Source organism: Balaenoptera borealis, assembly GCF_965194805.1.
Source record: "Balaenoptera borealis genome assembly, chromosome: 9".
Classification (NCBI taxonomy): domain Eukaryota; kingdom Metazoa; phylum Chordata; class Mammalia; order Artiodactyla; family Balaenopteridae; genus Balaenoptera; species Balaenoptera borealis.
Genome location: NC_138873.1, coordinates 51196917 through 51216286, shown reverse-complemented (window position 1 = coordinate 51216286; position 19370 = coordinate 51196917). Strand labels below are relative to the sequence as shown.

General features: G+C 44.2%; 1 protein-coding gene across 7 annotated transcripts in view; it reads left to right on the top strand.

The window, feature by feature from the left end:
- Positions 1-16573, top strand: part of FOXO3 (forkhead box O3) — a 120201-nt gene extending 103628 nt beyond the window's left edge. For all 7 annotated transcript variants that reach the window (XM_082404764.1, XM_082404768.1, XM_082404762.1 and 4 more), the window contains one exon: positions 11639-16573. Coding sequence is in view for 1 of the 7 variants with exons in the window: in XM_082404768.1 (XP_082260894.1) it covers positions 11639-11725 (87 nt within the window). In the remaining 6 variants the exon portion in view is untranslated. The remainder of the gene's footprint in view (positions 1-11638) is intronic.
- The last annotated feature ends 2797 nt before the right edge of the window (positions 16574-19370 follow it).

Below are 19370 nucleotides of genomic sequence, written 5' to 3'. Positions count from 1 at the left end.
GGAGGGGTGCGTGTTTCACACACGTCATTCATTTTAGACCACATGTGAAATCCTTTGACCTACGGGTCTATCTGTAGAATAACTGTACCTCTTTGTGAGTGCCAGCTACTGGGGTGTGAAGGGCACTTGCTTCTCTCAGGCACTGGGGAAGCTTGGTGTGCATGTGTACAGATTGGCAGCAGGCATGGCTGTGAGCAAGTGTGGTGGTTTCAGGGCTGTGCCTCCAGTAAGCCCTCCTGAGATTGACATGTGTCTGTTCTCACAGGAAAGCAACGTCAGTTTCACTGTAGTTTTGATGTTGGAGGATGCCTAGGTTCACATGCTTTTTCGTTCATCTTCATCTTTTGGCATTTGGAGACCCCATTAGGGAGCAGCCCCATATTTAGTTGCGTTTTAAACTACTTTATGATAAGGATTGGAAAATACTAACTAGGAAAAGCCCAGGTGGAGAGGAGAGAGGTGGTTCTCTTCCTGTCTGTGCCACTGGCCATGTCACTAAGAGATGATGAATCTCTTAGAATAGTAGGTTTCTCATCTGTCAAAAGAGGACAGAATCATAGAGGTTTTTTTTGTTTTTGTTTTTGTTTGTTTGTTTAACCAATAAGATTTATCTTCTTTCTTAAATTGAAGTGTAGTTGCCATACAATATAGTGATTCACAATTTTTAAAGGTTATACTCCATTTATAGTTATTATAAAATACTGGCTTTATTCCCTGTGTTGTACAATATATCCTTGTAGCTTATTTTATACCTAATAGTTTGTAACTCTTAATGCCCTACCTCCATCTGGCCCCTCCCCTCTTCCTTCTCCCCACTGGTAACCGCTAGCTGTGAGTCTGCTTCTTTTTTATTATATTCACTAGTTGTTGTATTTCTTAGCAAAATCATAGAATTTTAAGGGTGCATAGTATGTATAATTTTAAACCTGAAACCTAACATTCTGTCTGTGAAATTGCCACTGTAAGGGATATGTGATGATATGGAACTGTAAAGGAACAGTGGTATACTAGTGTGGCAACAGCAGGTCCCGGAGTTGGAGGCCGTTGAGAATTTAAATTTAGGCTACTTTCCAAAAAGAACAAATCTTTGATACTTGTTGGACTGATGTTTAAATGCTGTGATTCCATTATGTCTTTAAATATTCATGTTGGGGGATAGGACTAATTCTAACCAAATACAGACAATATTATAGGCTACTCATGTGATGTTTTTTCTCGATGTACTGATAGATATTTCCATTAGGGAATATAACGTTCGGTACGTACTGCGTGGAGAACGTACTCTGTTACTTGCACTTGTGAACTGTTGTCTAGTCTTTGGTTATAGTGTGCTAGCCTCAAGAATTCTGTACCTGCAGGGATCTTTATTCTTACTTTTTAAAAAACCCAAAGTCTGAACTGTCATTCATGGAGAGAATGGCTGTATGGACGTTTCTAGTGTTGACAACAGTGAAAGAAAATTGACAAGAGCCCTGAAAAGAGGTTTTCTGTGCAGAGGCTGGTACGCTCCTTCCATACACCCCTTTCCCTGGAAAACAGTGGTATCCAGCACTAAGGCTGCTCTTCCTGGGTCTGTCGGGTTTGTAATGCACCTTTGCTCAGCACTGGCCAGCCTGCTAAGTATGGGGACAGAGCCTGAGTGACTGTTGCTCTTCATGCAGTAGCATTTATAGATGGCTTTCTGGAAGGTCTCTTTTGGCCACAAAGCTCATGTGGAACATAAATAAGTGGAATGAAAATCACCAGAATTACTACTGGAACTTTGTGTACACTTTAAGCTCCCATTAAATGCTTCTTTTCAGAGTGTTCATAATGCTCAATATTCAACATCCTATAAATAATGTTTTCTGTAAGTAGAGTCTTCCCCCAGGGGTCTGCTTCTCATAGGCATACCTTTCTGTATAGAGATGGGAGAAGGGGGCTTGTTGGGACCTGCCTCTGTGCCATGGCCAGAGGGGTCGGCCTGTCAGAGGTCCCCCATGGCCCTGGGGCAGGTAGAAGGATGTTTGTTCACTGCTTTCTCTTCCTGACTTGGAGACACGTGTCTTAATGCTGGATTTTCATTCCAAGATGGAGATTCCCCGCCTTGCAAGAGACTTCACCCTGGTTTTGTTGGTATGTTCATTTAATTTGAAAATACTGCTTTCCCCCATCCTCCAAATTGTTTTGAAGTTTAAAATTTTAAAAACTAAAATGAATTAAAATTTTGTATTGTGAACTAGTGACAGACACTTCAGATATTTAGAGGTCCCATGGGTTGGTGTTTCTCAAAGTATTTCACAGAATACTCAGTCCTCAGGATATTCATGGGTATTAAGCAGAAAATAGATTCTGTGGTCAAATGCCTGAGGAATGCCATGTTAAATAAAGTTAAATAGGGTTGTTTCCTGCAGGACTTCTCAGAGCCTTAGAAGTTAATATATGTTGTGAACCTTCTAGGATCGGATTGCAGTGTCTCCTAAGTTTATCTGACATCTCGAATCACATCCTTCTTCTCCCAGAAACCATAGGACCAGTGTCCTAAGGAACCCCCTAAAGAAATCCTGAAAGAGGTCAGCAACCTCTTGAGAACTAGGGATTCTTTGCCTTTTTTCCTCTTGATTCTTACTGGAGCTTTTTGTACGACCTTGTCATACATCAAGCTTTTCTCAGCCACAGAGTGGGTTCTACTCTTGGATGAGCTAGCTGCCTGGCAAAATGGTAGGTCCCACGTTGGTAGAAGTGCTCAGGAAAAGTCTGAATTTTTTAAACAAAATTTGTTTATTGAGTACCTGCAGTGTGCTGGGCACAGGAGATAGAGGAAGATAAAATAGGGTCTCACCCTCAAGGTGTGCATGGCCTGGCTGGGGATGTGGTGCAGTGGTGGCGGTGACTGTTGTCCCAGAGGGAAAGACTGCTTTCCATGCAGGGGTAGAGCAAAGGGCCCATGGGGCAGTGGCAACCTTGCATGCTTGGTTTTCTGGGACAACCCTGCTTTTTCAGATGTCCTGTTCCGTTATCACGTGGTCTGTTCCACCTGTCTTTGGCTGGGGGATAAAAACATAGGCTCCATGCTGATAGGGCAGAGTTCAGACTAAATCCAGATGCTGGTTCAGGTTAAAAGCCCTGCAGGATACTTGCTTTTATGTTTGATTTCTAGAACTGGTTCATCATCACAGTTGAACGTGAGCCAGCCACCCACTCCAAGATCACTGTCCCTGGGGCTCTGCTCTGAGGGGAGCTGTGGATTTAAAAAGCCTCCCCTGCAGCCCACCCCAAGTTAAATAATGTCTTTGTGGTACAGCAGAAGACCTATGAATCTGTAGCAGAAGGCTGCCATTTTTATGGCTATGTGTCATTGAGTCAAGCCACTCCATTTCTCTGAGTCTCAGTTTGCTTGTCTGTAAAATGGGGCTACAACGAAAACCTACCCCACAGAGCTCTTGTAAGGACTATCTCTGATAATGACCTAATGTCCTTTGTCAACTTTTTAAAAAGTTACTTAATGTTTATTGTTATTTAAAATGGTTCCAGAGGTTAATGCAGAATTAAGGAAAGCATCAAGCCAGTCTTAACATTGTTGGCACAAAGAGCAATTACTTTCCTCAATAAACTAGAATCAATTAGGTTTCTTTTCATTAAAGAGGTATAGCAATTGCCTGTTGTGTGAAACCTTTGATGTCCCCTAGAAGTCCTGCCTGCCAGTTTAGGGGTACCCAGGACAGGGGCTATATTTTCATTAATAAAAAGGACCTTCTGCCACAGACGGATTGGGGAGGTTCATATATGGTACCCAGAATGTTCCATTAATATCTTTAAAGGACTGCCTGAGAAATCCTAGCTGTCTGGCCTCTGCTTTCTTTCCTTAGGGAGGCTGTCATATCCACTCTGTGCTGTGGGGGGAGCCTTGCCCTGCCCCGTTTCTGCTTCCTCAGAGTGGAGCCTCTTCCTGTTGGGAGGGAGCCTGGAAATCTGATCTTCCCTCTCCACTGCCAGGCCACCGTGGCCACACAGAGAAATAAAAAGCTGCTCCAGTTCTCCTAGGACTTGTTGGGAGCAGAAAGATTGCCACACAATGAATGGCATGATGCTGGCAGTGGTCTGGCCATGGACCGCACCTCCCCAAGAGCTGGTGGTTTACCCCCCGTTACTGGCTAACGTGACACAATTTGGGGTTCAGAAAATATGGTCACTGTATTTTCAAGATCTGCCAACTAAGTTCAGTGAAAACCCAGAGAAACTGGGCTGTTCTTCTCCAGGAGCTTTCCTCCCAGAGAAGCAAGACCAAGCCTGCAGCTGAAACACACCACCCAGAAGAGCTACTGCCCACTTGGTTGCAGGTGTTTTGTTTTGTTTCTCTTCCCAATAACAGATGTGAACCTTACTCTGTAATTCTAGACTTTCCTGTTTTTTAATAACCTCTTTTTTTGCTGAAGTCTATGACATTCCTTTATTAAAGGATGAGAATTACTTAGTCATGAAGCCCTCAGAGCATAATTCCAGTGTTTCTAAGGATAAAACTTTAATTGCCAGTCCTGGTTTGATTGACGGTTTGCATATCAGTATGTTCTCTCTCTCTCTCTGTCTCCCTCCCTCCTTCTCCCCCTTCCCCTCCCTCCTTCTCCCCCTTCCCCTCCCCTTTCCTCTCTCCTCTGTCTTTCTCTCTGTTGAAAGACATCTGGACCATAAGATTTTTTGTTTTAAGTATTCATGTCTGTGTGGAGTGTTCAGTTTGACTCCTTAGTGAAAATTAATGGCCAAGAAGAGGCCGGAAGTTCTGAGGTTGAATTTATAAATTAATTTCCACTGGGCTTCTATTTGTGTACATGCCACTGTAATTAATTGGAACTTCCATTGATCACTTGTGTCTTCAGAAATGATTGGAAAGCAATAGAGCCCAACATACCTATAAGTAATCAGAAAATATGCGTTGACTGATAGACCTGTTAGAAGGCGTCCCTTAGTTGGTAGTGTCCCTACCGCCTGAATGCACTCCCTGCCCAGCCCCGGTCAACTCAGGTTGTCCTGCTGGCTGAGGTCGGGGTGGGGGGTGGGGGTGGAGAGCCAAGGTGGGGAGCTCCCAGCACATACCACCACGGTGCTGGTCAGGCTGAGCAGGGAGAGGAGGACCACCCAGGCCACCCACCATGTGGATCCACCTCACTCCTGGGTCTGCACTCCCACCGGACTGCTGCCCTCAGGACAGACGGGCCTTTGTCTCTGTCAATCTTGGAGCCACCCTTGAGACCCTCCTTTCAGTTCCTTCTTGGTTTCCTTCCTCTGTTGCACTGGTGTGGTTGCTGCCTCTTGGCTGCCATCTGTGTTACCTGCATGTCCTGGTCATACCTCACAGGTGGATGAGTGGTTTGGACTATTTGTGCAACTAAAATAGCTGATTTTGTGTTTTCGATTTCAGAATCACTTTGGGAAAATTTAGATTGTCTTCAAAACCCTGCATATCTAAAGCAGGAAAAAGAAGACTTTGGAGACCCCACTCTTTAGTGCTTGGTAGCCGGACCCTTAGATGGGCTGGAGCGTTACAGCCACACTTGCACTCAGTCCCAAGGGAGGTGGGGCATCCCAGCCCAAAGGGGTAGCTGCACGCTCCCAATTGTCCCCCTGCCTCCTCTAGCCAGTAAATGCAGTGAGGAGTCACACAGGATGGGGCCACACCCAGTAAACATAAACATTGTGATATTCAGGTCATGGTTTATGGCTCTAAGCATTTCCTCCTGGACTGCAGTCCCCTTGTGTTTCTAAATGGTGAATCACTTTAGCAGTGACAGCAATTTGAGAGTCAGAGTAGCTTGACTCTTAATTCGGGGGGCTGGTAATAAAGAATGGGTTTGGTAGGATGGCAGAAGGTAAATTCTTTATTAAATACTATTTAAAATTTTATTTTAAAAATAAAATTATTTGGATGTTAAAACTGTGCCTTGTATTGATCCTTAGGAGGTTTCATCTTATAAGAAATGTGAGTTTTTTCTCATACTCTTCTGAATAGAAACTTCATCAGAAGCCATCCTCCTCCCAAAAGGGGATCATTAAAATTCTAGGTCTTGTCCCATAAGCAGTAGGTACTGCTTGGATTCAAATAAGATTAACTCTTAGCAAATGCCAGTCGGTTTAAAATGCTTTGTGGAAGCTGTAAGGCTTAAAAGGGTGTTAAGCATTTGAATTGGCAGAGAGAGGAAGAGAGGGCTGTTCCAGGAGTTGGTTCATTCATTTATTCAGCCAACATTTATTGTGTACCTCTCCTCTGTTTCAACTTTCCAGGCTACTTGGGGCATCAAGAAAATGTGTCCCTGCTGGAATGTGCACTTCTTGTGGGTAAATACCATGTCTAAGACAGTGCTCTTGAAATAGTAGATGCTCCGTAAGTGTTTGGTTTGATTTGAAGGCTTTGCTCTGCTCTCAATATATTGGGACTTCAGTGTGTATGAAAAAGTAACCATTCTGGGCACTATATGATGAGGTGCCAGGTAAGTGGCTTAGGAGTTTAGCAGAGGACAGCCTGGGGCGGGTGGGGCTGGAAGAGCCATCTGGATGTTTGGATGGGGAGAGCAAACCAGGCAAAGGCACTGAACCTGACCCATCGGATCAGCAGGAGTGGGTGGTAAAGCCGGGGTAAGGACAGCGGAGCCAGACCCCCAGGACTCTGCCAGCCAGGGTTTTGGAGTATTATAATTAAGGCTAAGTAACCATGCATCCAGAAAGGATCCAAAAGCCCCTTAAAGTCTTTTGCCTTAAAAACAGTTCTTTAAAAGAATGTAATCCAGAACTTTGCAAATTGTTCTGTGTGGTTTGAAAATCTAAGAATCTTAAGAAAATATGAAATGTCTGCGACTTTGCTCTTGACAGTAAATTAATAAGTATCATATTTCTGCTATTGCAGTCACCATATTTGACTCTGGATGCACAAAGAATATTGGTCACCGTAATCTCTGCCCCAAAATAAAGACAGAGACAGGACATTGTTAAACTTGTATTAATCATCGTTAATCCCTACAGTTTGAGCAGCAGGGAAGTCTGCGTCTCTGTGCAGGTCACTCCTGCTCTGTGTCCCTCAGCTGTGAAGTGCCAGGGTGGCGGCTTCTATCCTCATGCTTCCTGTGTTTATCAGCACAGCACACAGGCTGGCTGGAAGGGCAGTCCACACTAGATCCAGGTCCTGAAGCGTCCTGGAGGCGACAGCTCTTCAGTGGCCTGTCGCCAGCCTTCACGGACAGGCTTCGGCTGCCACCTTGAGAAGCCCAGAAATTACAGGAGGCAGCTGAAAGCAGTGCTTACACAGGTCAGCCTTTTACACAAACTAAGCTTTAAAAAAAAAAAAAGTCTAGCTGAGTGTCTTTCCAGTATCTTCCTGAGTGTCACCTTTGCCATGAAAAGTTTATTTTAAGCTTCCCTGTAACATCCCACGTTCTCCATAAGTACTTACTTGCCCCTGAGAAAGCCTGTGAGCTGCCCTTCCTAGAAACCTGATTTTCCTTCAGGGAGGCTCCTCAACTGTGTACAGATTTGGCCAGGATTTCCATACCTGTTTTCTTTCCCCTCGTAAACTATTCAGCTTCTAAAATGGCAAGTTGACAGCATTTGCTGAAACGGATTTTTATAGAGCTGCACCTCCTAATTCCCCTTCTTGGGCAGTCTTGGAGGATGGCTCTGTTAGGCCAGCCTTGCAGGCGGAAGGCTGCATTTTAATCGGCAAGGCCCCTGCAGCCCCTGAACCCCAGGTTGGTTTTCATGCACTTCCCTAAGTCCTCGTCATCGCCCATTCCAACCCAGAAGATTTTGAAAAATTACCAAATTAAGCCAAAGTGTCGTGCCCATTAGGTGTTTCTTGAGCTGCTTCGTGTTTAGGCGGTGAAGATGAGCTCCGAGGGAATTGCTGCCATTTTGGCTCTCCAGCATTGGCCGTGGCTGCCTTACCCAAGCCCTGCAGAAATGCTGTTTTTCCTGGGGTGACACCAACAGAAGCCTTGGATGCTGGCAGATGGCTGTGGCCTGTGATGGACTGGGTGTCCCTCAGAACCCTGTGGGGAGAAGTAGAGATGGTGGCAGGCAGGCATTTCTTTGCCTTCTACTCGGGTAGAAACATTCATACTCTGAAACCCACACCTGTTCTCTGAACTCCACCTGAAGTTTCCCTGTCAGATCAAGTGAACATCAATTCATTTCCTTTTCTATCCTAAACGTTCCATATTTAGTTCCCAGCTTGCCCCAGGGGTTGCAAGTTTGGCTTAAATCACGTTTAAAGAGTGAGGAAAGTGATATTTCACTTTAATTTTGTGTTTCAGGCAGACTTTCCTCCAAACATCTTTCAGTTTTAGCTAGGAAAGCAGTGGATAACCTGTATGGATTTGCAGATAGAGTTTCATCCCTGTGGCTCTTTTTCCTTCCCTGTTATATTTGGTATTGGGGTCGGTCCTGTTCCTTTCCTCTCTGCCAGGAAGATGAAAACACTGCTGAGAAATCCAGATTTGTCACAGTGGAGTTGAGCTGTGGGAGGACAGCAGTAGGAACATTCATGTTTTAGTCCCAGTTTAAAGTTGATGGGGGTTGTTACGTTTTGTGTACAGTTTCTTGGAGGTGTTGCCCTTTCTTAGAACATCATGTGAGTTAGTGGTGATAATTAGGCAGAAACATGTCTTCCCTACAGATACCAAGATTATAGAGGGACTTACTCTCACCAGAGGCCAGATGACAGCATCCACAGATATTTTTAGAACGGGCCTCATCATTTGGTTTCCCCATTTCATTTTCCCGGCATCAACAGCCTGATTTCAAACTTAAGTGTTGGGCAGGGAGAGAGAGGGAAGAGATTTTCCTCCCCGTTAATGAAAGTCGCTGATGGGATGGGACAATGTTTTCCTATTTATTGTTAGTTGGCCCATTGCCTAGTAACTGTGAAGTGATGGCTGTAATTCCCTTCAGCTGTAGGCTTCTTTTTCCTTCCAAAAGTTTTGCTTAATCTGATGTGTTTTTAGACTCATAAGGGCATCAACATACACACGTAAACTTCACAGTTAACTAAAGCATCCCACTTGAAAGAATGTCGGAGTGGTGAGAGCACCATTCAAAAGCAGGGAACTTGTATCCAAACTAAGTATCGTTAAATCCCATTACTTAATGTGCTCCCTCCATTTTTTCAGTCCTTGATGGAGTCAGATAAACATGTGCAAACACTGAGCCATCAAAGAGAGGTTAAAAATCTAAGGCAGATGAGGGGCCGCTTTCCTTGTGACGATTTTTAATCGTAAGGTCTTCCTAGTGAATGGTGAATCTGGTGTTCCTCTTAGAAGGGTGATTGCATTTCCTTTCTGTTTTCACAATATTTTACAAACTGTTTGCCTTCTATCACAGAGAAACAAGTTGCCTTTCCGTCCTGTGGAGTGGGGGTTTCTCTGTTAATAACAATTTGTCCTCTGTGACAAATTTAAACCTCTAAACCTGGGCCTGGTGTCTCCCAGTTGAACCACCAGGCACAGGCCGTTTCCCGTGAGACCTCGGGGGAGCTCCAGGCTGTAGTGCCACAAGGGGCCCCACACCCATTCTGCAAAGAAGGAAAGAGTGACGATCAGTGCATTCCCTTCCTAATGATGAAGTTCCCTGAAGATTCTGGACCTCTGGATGAGACTGTGATGGTTGTTGCTCTAGACTGCCCACTGTGGCCTCCTGCCCCTGGTTTCAGGGCCGATGCCCTATTCTGCTTAGAACGATGCCACGTTGGGGGTTGTAGGTGCCCTCTGCCTTCTTCCCTCCTGTGCTGACCCGGCGCCAGCATTAGAGCAAGCTGCGTGCTCTGCCTCTGTACTTGGAGAATGAAGTGTGTCACCTTCCCAGCATGCACTGGTTTCTGTGGCTGAATAATTAACACCAGAGGGAACCGGGGGATGGGGTCTGGATTAGGTAATACTTTACACCTTCTCTCTTGTCACTTACAGTTAAGTCAGGATCGGGACTTGGGGACCATAGTCACCTGATGACTAATTGCATGGTGATCTTAGGTTGTGGTTTATTAACTGTTACTGTGAAGGAAAGAACCAAATCCCCTCCCAAAGAACCATGTCTGCACCCCTGCTTCTTCATGCCTCAGGGGTCCCAGGTAGAGTAGCTAGAATAGCACTGGCTCTGGCAGGTTAAATACCTCACAGATACTGAGATCTGATATCTGTTTTATTACCTTTTCTCCGTCTGAAATCAACAAGCCATTATTTTATAGTCCAGGACAATATTGTCTAGTATCATTACAAAGCAAAGAATACCTCCAAAAAAAGCCATCAGCCAGGGAAATGAAATACTTGGGGAAGGGGTGGGAAGAAGGGACCTTTTCCTGTTTTACTGTCTCTACCTCTAATAAAACAACCTAAGTTCTTCTATTTGGAGCTATAGCAAGGGTAATTATGACCATAGGTATGTAATATTACAAGTTCTAAGTCCTGCTGTCTTTCTGAATATTGGTAGTGAGAGGTAAGATTGCCAAATAGTCTAGCCACAGAACAGAATTGTACACTTGTGAAAATTCCAAGTGAATTTAAGATAATATCTTTTTTAAAGGAGAGAGAAGCAGATGTACATAACGTGTGTGTGTGTGAGAGAGAGAGAGAGAGAGAGCTTATTGATGCATTTTTCATTACTTGTTCACCTTATCTGGTGAGAAGATCCTGAGTTCATGTTGCTCCCCTACCACTTTTCCATTTCTGGCCTAGAGCCATTTTTTTCTTACCATGACAGCTGACACTGTCTCCATAAACAAAAGGTCTTGAGGCCTGTCATGTCAGTTCGTTTAGCTACATCTCTATGAGTATATATATATTTTTTTAATTCTCTAACTTTTCCGGGCTCAGTGGTCGCAAGAAGTGTGATGATAAGATTTGTGTAAATTCAGATGCTTTGAGAGGATTTACCGTTTGAAGGTGGCTGAGTGCATAATAATAATACCAACAATAATAGTGTTGTTAATTTTTAAAGGGATGTTTTGTGGGAGGTTTTTTGGGCCATATGTATGCGTGGTATAATTGTTTTCCCTCTGCAGATTTTTAATATAAAAAGCAAATTTCTAGGACACCCCACTTAGAGATTACTTCTCCTTTTATAGTGAGGGAAGTCAAGATTACCCCGACCCAGCAGTGCAGACCGATGAAGCCTTTGTGGAAAGTGGCCATTTCCACTCCCCTGATGTTGGGATATCAATGGGAAGGGTGGTAAGCAAGGTCACTTAGTCCGCATAGCCGGGGGAGGGGGAACCAGAAGAGCATAGCTGGTCTGCATGGGGTGACCAGCTCCCCTGGTTTTAGCATGAAAGTGTCGTGTCCCAGGAAGCCCCTCAATCCAAAAATCTAGAGTAAAACCCCATCTGCACCCCAGGCCTCTCTAACTTGGAAGGGCCCACTGAGGCACCCCGATTTGCCTCGCTTTGTTAACCTCCGGAAGTGAGGGCGTTTTGTTATCAAGCATAGAAATAAGGTAAGTGATCTCCAGGCTTTGTCCTTAGGTTTTCAGCCCTTTGAAGCTAGTGCAGCAGAACAGCTTGACTTGCAGCACCCCTGGCCCAGAGGCGGGTGAGGGGACCCGAGGCTGAGGAGGCGTGACCTGGAGGGCCCACTGCTGCTGTTTGAATGTCCTTAACCGTCTCTGGTTTTCTTCTCTCCTCCTTTAGACCCTCAAACTGACACAAGACCTACAGAGAAAACCCTTTGCCAAATCTGCTCTCAGCAAGTGGACAGTGGTACCGTTTACAGCTTAACACCTTTGTGAGCCCCTGCCGTTTCCTACCCCAGCAGAGACTGTTATCGGCCCCTTACCCCGGGTGAAGCACTTACCCTCGCACAGAACTCTCTCTATAAAGTATGCAAAACCTTCCTTGTACGGGGTGACAGCCACCTGCCAGCGAAGGACAGCACCCTGCCAGCACCGCCCACCCTGTTCAGAGCACACCGTGAGCCCGCGGGCCATTCTGTGGTGTTTTAATATCGTGATGGTTTATGGGATGTTTTAAGTGTTGTTTTTGTGTTTGTTTTCCTTTGACTTTGAGTTTCTCACATGCATTAACTTGCAGTCTTTTTATGTTAAAATGTTAATCATGCTTCCCCTGGCAAATTTAAAAACAGAAGGAAAATGTTGTACCAGCTACTGTGCTGGCTTTGGGTGTCACAAGCATTCGAGCCCGTAGGACTCCCCTAACTAACACATTACATAAACTAGAGGGGGGTTTTCTTTCTTCTTTCGTTTGGTAGAAAACTATCCTTTTCTAAAAACTGAACAGTGGCACAAGTGTTTTCTGTGTGCACTGGTCCAGGACAGAGCCCTGCATCGGCAAACCTGACCCAGAACCAAACCACGTGCTTGGTTCTGAGTCAGGGTGGTCGGGGGATGAGACCCTGGCACCTGGTCTGCAGTTGCCAGATCAGTAGGGCCTGTGGTCTACTGTCAGTATCCTCAGCTAACACAGTCAACAGTGATTGTACGTTGGTTAGAAATTAGAATTTTTCAAGGAAGAAATCAGCTCAGCTGTCCGCTCATTGCCAAATGCCACTAACGGGTTTAGTTTTAAGGAGAAAAGAAAAGAAGAAAAAAAAAAAGTAGTCGTGTTTTGCTTTGCAGAAGAAGTGAACTTACAGGTGAACATTAAGCCTGCAGTGAGAAATGTGTGGAAAGTACAAACCCGAGTCACTATTTTTCTAAATGCACACCCTTGATTATTTTCAGTCTTGCTCTGTATAATCTGATCTAGTAGACGTGTATGAGTGACAAGCAATAGCATACAAACTGATTCCTTTTTAATATAAATAAGCTTAGATTGTAATTGTACAAGTGTCACAATGGAAGTACAAGATAGGGCAGTTTTGACCTCCCCCCAGACACTTTTCCTGCTTCTATGGATTTCATTTTTTTCTTTTCAAAAAGTTATGGTGCTGTATAGGTGCTTTCTGTTTAGCCTGAAAAGTGTGATTATATTAGTTACCCTCTTTGGTAGACAGAATAGTTGGGAACACCTTTGGTACATATGAAACTGGTGTAATGATGCTCTGATTAGCACAGCATATGCATACTTCTCCAAAGTGATATATGAAGACTCTTTTCGTTGCATAAAAAGCATTAGGCATAGAAATGTATAAATATATTTTATCATGTACAGTACAAAAATGGAACAGTCTGCATGGATGTTAGGGATACAGGCTAGTATTTCAGCACAGACCTCCCTGCATGAGTTCTCGCTGATGCTTGCACCGTGCAGTGGGCACTGATTCCCTTCCACCAACACAGACGTGCCACCCAACCCCCTGCACCCATCACCAGCCACCAGGGGCCCCTTTGTGCACCTTTGCTTCCTGATTCCTCTGGGGGTGATATTGGTGGTGATAACAGCTCCTAGCATAATGAACGTTCCATTTGGTGTTGCCACTTGTCTCTCCCGCCTCGCTTGGGCTGTCATGTTTGAGCGATGGCCCTGTTGATTTCACCCTGCTCTCTACTGAATCTGTAAATTGTTGTGCAATTTGTGGTTATAGTAGACCTGTAGCATATCACCTTTTCTAAACTGCTACAAGTTTATAATCTTCATTTTGAAAGTATGTATAATTTTTAAAAATATGTATTCTATTCACGTGGTCTGCTTGTCAGTGAGACAGACTTTTGCTTACTGTATTCTTTTGTAATAAAGCTAGCCACTTCCTTGATTCTTTGGTAGTCTGCTGTACACAAGAACTGTCAAGTGTCAGCAAGAGAGGGCTGCCTCTCTGGGTTCCTAAGTGACGCTGCCCCCTGGGTGGAGACGTAGTGCAGAGACAGTGGCAGCAGCTCAGGGACGGGGGGAGTGGCAGAGGGGTGTTGGATATAGGGGAGAATCCGAGTGCTTCCAACACGAGGGCCCTGAGAACTTCTCTCCTGAGCTCAAAGAAACAAGAAAACTAACAAAATAGCTACTTGCCTTTGCAGTTTTGTAGACCATGGGAAATACTTTGGGAGTAAGAAAGGCAACCCTCAAATGTGTTTTGACTTTTAAAGTGTCGAATTCCTTTCAGACATGTGGCATCTCATTTATTCTTTTTTTTTTTTCCCCCCCAATGTTTGTTAGATTTCAGGCAGAATGTTTTACAAAATATCCTGGAACCAGATTCTAATTTAATCTAAAACAGCTGAGGGAGGGACAGAGAGGTATGAGAGCAGGATAGCCACAGAGCAGATCAGGAAAACGGAGAGGGAGGGGTGCTTGGAATTTTTTTCTTTTCCTTTTTTTTTTTTTTTTTTTAAGTAATTCAGCATCTACATGTAGAGTGTCGCGGACAGCTGAGATCAAGGCGAAGTCTAGCGCCAGCGTCCGTCCTAGAAAGGGTCAGGCAAGAATGGAATGGTTAAGCCTGTCCAGGATCACAGCAGCCCCACTCTCACCCTTGGCCGCCCACCCAGAGGCCAGGATCCCTTAGACTGAGTCCGAAGGCAGTCAGACAGGGCAGAGGTGCCACCTAAGCCCTCTCCCTCTTGTATTTGAAGACCCTGCTTTCAGGAAGGGCCTACCGATGGCCACCATGTGGAGTTCTGAGTGCCATGGGCCCCCACAGGAAGTTTCCTGATCTGGAGTATCTCAGTGGAATACTTGGTAGTCTCCGGGAGTCTGGCGGTTGTAATGTTTGCATCCTGATAAGAACTTTCGGAGTCTACACTCAGCCTCTAAATAAGCTGCTCTAGGGAGCCTTCCATTTTTTGGTGGGAAATTTAGAAAGAAGAGTAACAATGTTGAAAACATAACCCGAACTCTGGGGTCCTATTGTTCTCTTCAGGGCTCCAGAACCAGATACCTTTTACCAAAGTTAGAAAAGAGCTTTATCACAAGCCTTCACTGTCCTAGCGTGAGTGAGGCCTGACCGTCAGGTTCAGAGTATCCCATTAACTGTGAATGAATCTGAGGTCGATTTCCTTTATTGCATCCCCTGCAATGTAATGACTGCCGAAACATATTTTTTTAAATTTCAGAAGTTTGGCTCTCCTGTTAATGGGAAGAGCGTGCACACGCGTGTAGTACTGGTGGACTCTGTGTGTGTTTGTGTGTGTGTGTGGTGGTGAGTTTTGCCCTTGTGTGTGTCGCTTCCCCACCCTGAGGAGAAGACCTCTTGGCTCACTGGTCAGGACAGGTATGCCCGGTCTCAGGGTGTCATTTCAGGCGGCTTCTGAAATTGTTAAAGATGGTAGGGAGTCTATCTAATGAACCCCACTTAAAGAATAAGGAATATTTGAATCTCTTGGAAAGACCGTCAAGAGGAAAGCAGTCAATCACCCAGGCCCATTTTTCATGCTGATGCCAAGGGCTGGTGAGGGGAAATTAAAAAGTTACCCTTTCTCTCTGAAAGCAGAAATAAAATCCTGACAGCTCCAAACTCTGATTTCTTCTTTCTCGGTGTATTTGGGGAACATTGTACGATTAGGTATAATGTATTCTTTTTTTAATTAAGAAAAGCAAAAAATTTTGTAGGAATACAATCACTGGCAAAGAGGTATGAAAAAGCCAGCCTCTCCTGGAGACCAGGGGTGGCAGGGCACAGCGAAGGGAGAGTGAAGTCCTTGTGAAATCATGTCTGTCAGACAAGATCTTAACGCAGATGCCCAAGTAACTGAAAAGAGTACAGTCGGCCCTCCGCATACACGGGCTCAGCATCCTCGGATTCAACCAACCATGGATCCGTAGGGCCGACTGTACTACACCATTTTATATAAGGGACTCGGGCATCCACAGATTTTGGTATCTGTGGAGGTCCTGCAACCAATTCCCCACGGATACCAAGGGGCGACTGTGTATTATATTTGATCTAGATCTTCAGTGGGTAACATTTTATGCAGTTCAAATGAATGAGATGTTTTCCTCTTGTTTAGTTTTATTTGTATGTATTTTTCTTTGTTGAATGATTGGTTCCGAGGCCTCTGCCACACTCCAGAAATATTTGTGCGGCTGCTTTAAAAAAAAAAAACAACAACTACATGTCTGGTCACTTATTTCTCTAAAATTATCTCATTGCCTGGCAATCAATCTTCTCTCAATACACTTGTCCTAGCACATTATGTACATGCAAAATGTAAACAGATGTGAAGGAGGAACAGAAAAATTAGTTAATATTAAAAAAATGTACGTTTTGGCTTCACATGTTTAACTTTTTTTTTAAGAAAAAAAGTTGCATGAATGGAAAAAAAATCTGTATACAGTATCTGTAAAACTGTCTTATCCGTTTCAATTTCTTGCTCATAACCCATGCAAACTAGAACTCATTGTGGTGCCTGGCCATATTCAAACACCTAAGAGTCATGCAGTTGATACTTTGGTTTGAAGCACCTCATCCTTTCTTTCAAAGCGAACACTATCATATTGCATTCTTACTGAGGATTTTGTCTATCCATATGTTGCCATGAATTATCTCTACCACCTTTCCTCTCAAGAATCAAAACCAGTTTGATTTGGGAATCTTCTCTTTTCCAAATGAAATAGAGATGCAGTACTTAACTTTCCTTGGTGTTTGTAGATATTGCCTTGTGTATTCCATTTAAAACCGTAATCTAGTTTGTAAAAGAGATGGTGACGCATGTAAATAAAGCATCAATGACACTCTATCTTACTCCAAGAAGTTTTTTGTTCTCCTTCCCCCTTTCTTTAACCCGAGGAGTGAAATAGCTGAGTTTGTCTCAAGGTCTTCCTGTGGAAGAGGCACAAAGGTGGGAGACTCTATCCTGAGATCTCTAAACTAAATGAATCCTGCAGACTTTTTCTCTGACCCACTTTTGACCTTCACAGGCAACCAGACAATTTAATAAAGCAGATTTATGGCATTGTTCATGGTGGCTGATAGCCACTTTTGGCCTGCCCTGAGTCAGGTTGCCCTGGAGGAGCTTTTACATAGGGAGGCGGGATTTAAACTCTGTCTTCCTTGGGTGTCAGAGGTTTTGACCTGTCACGGTTTTGGCCCTAAGGAGGTCCTGCTCACGTGAGTCCAGAAGATGAATGTCGGTCATCACGGTGGCCTCCTACGTATCAAAGTCAAACAACGCGTAGGGCTGCTGGTGGCAATAGCATAAATATTTCCTAGCTAAGTTAGGGGGAACTCCACCCTACTGTAAAACTATTCTTAGTAGCCTGGTTGTGGTTTTCCTATTAATAGACGTTATAAAAATCATTCAGCTTTTGGGTTCAAAGTCCTAAGCAGCACGATGGACTCTTACTTCAGATCAAGTAGGTAAAAAAGATTTTAAAGTTTGCCCTTTGGGATAAATTCTATATTGGTGAAGAGTCATGCTTTCATAAGTCTGTCCTTATCATTGTTTTAATTTCCTGTACAGGTAAAACTTCATCTTCTAATACCAGAGCCAACTAGGAGAAGGTATTTCATTTGAGATTGCTTTCAAGTTTTAAGTCTGTCTCCCAAAAGATTAAAGATGGAAATCCAAAACCAGCTATCACAAGATTCTCAGTAGAGAGTTTTCCCAAACCAGGTAAAAATTCAACTAAAATTAATTGAAGTTAACTTAATGAACAACAATTACTAAGTCAATTTCAAGTGTGGCAGTGGGCCAGAGGCTGTGATGGGCACCAATAGAACTAGGCCCTGCCCTCCATGAGTTTATACTCAAGATATCATCTATCTGCTCCACCTTGAGGAGTAAAGAGTTAATTGTTGCCGGCTCTCCCTGCTTCAGCTTCTTGTTTAAAAGAGGAAGAATTTGAACTGGTTAATCTTGCTAACACTTTAGGGAATTGATTTCGCAAATGTTTGAGTAGTGAGGGCAAACCTTTAATACAGCACACGTGACGTATCAGCCAAGCCATGCACATCACAGCTGGAATACAGAGGTCAAAGGTGGAGGAAGGTAGAGTTCATAGCCACGGTCGATCTGGCAGACACTCCACCCCCGTCCCCATGGCCACTTCCCTGGGACCTGGGGAAAAAGGGTGATGGCTGTGGTGCCCTGGGTGCCCTCAGCTCAGCCCATGGTGGGCATGCGCAGGGGAGTGTGTTTGAAGGGTGGAGGTGAAGAGAGGAGCATCCAGAAGGGGGCCCACCCTCCCTCTGCTCCATGGCCATCAGGGAGAAGCTTTGGTTCTGGGCCCTGAGGACACCTTTGGAGCTGCAGGAAGAGGGGTCCTTCCCCTTGAATTTTCTTTATTCGAACATTAAAAGAGGAGGACTCTCAGCAATATTTAAGACCTGAAGAAAATTAGATTGTGTGTGTGTGTGTCTGTAGTTCTGCCTAGTGTCCATCACATAGTAATGGCTCAAAACTTCATTTTTGCCTTCTTTCTCAGAGGACTTACTAGACACACTACAAACATCCCCATTCCCATGCAGGGAAGAAAAGTCTCGATGCTCTTCTTGTCTTAGCACAGGTCCACCTCCGTGAGTCCTACATTCATCCATCCCACCAGCACCAGGATGTGCCAGGCACCGGGATGGCAGAGAAAACTGCTCCCATCTCAGGCTTCTCATAGCCGCTGGCCAGAGAGGCTGCCCTAAAGGCTGAGGGGTCAATAGCTCGGCACCCCTGTAACTTCCCAACCAAACTGAAAGCCCTGATCTAGAAGAAATCACAGAAAACTTGGTAATGGTTCAGTCCAGGGACGGACGCAAGGGACTTTGGCTTTCAACTCTTCTCCTTATATACTATTTTAGGTTATCAAAATGGGAGTGTGTTACTAGTATAAAGATAAATACGGCTTCTAAAGAGCCGTAGAGCTCTTGGAGCTATGGTGGAGAGGCTGGCTTTGACTCCTCTTCTGAGACTGGAAGGAATAAGGTGGGAGAAGGGGGTTAGGGAATAAAAGTGGAGATAATGAGATAACTATACTGCTTGAAAGGAATCTGACTGATAAATGAATAATATCATTGCAAAGTTGTGTCTTCATAACTTTGGGTTTCCATAATTTCCTCCTATTAACATCTTGAATATCAGTATAGGAATTACCTAATCAGAACAAAGGAATTTTATGCATCTGTTAGAATAATAATTATAAAACTATATGCTTATATTGGATGCACTCTTAGAAATGTAATTATCTATTGCTCTTGTAACTTTTATATTAATATAAGAAAAATAAAAAGCAGAATAGAAATAGCATATGCCAGTGTAAACTGTGGCTGAGGAGAGGTTCTAAAAGGTAAAATGCCAAAATTGAAATAATTCTTGTGTCCTGGACACTTTTGGCCTCAAAACTGGACTCAGGACCTCAACTGTTGCCACCGTGAATAAGCTAACACTGTTCCTCGGCCACTCCGAGTCCCGCTCCAGTGGGGGAGAAGGGGTTCTTCTTCCCACCAAGATGCAACCATTGGGTAAATCCCCAAGTAGAAGGGTGTTCTCATGCCAGGACTTGTCCCCAAAAGACAAATGTCCATTGTAGCTGGCAATTGGTTATG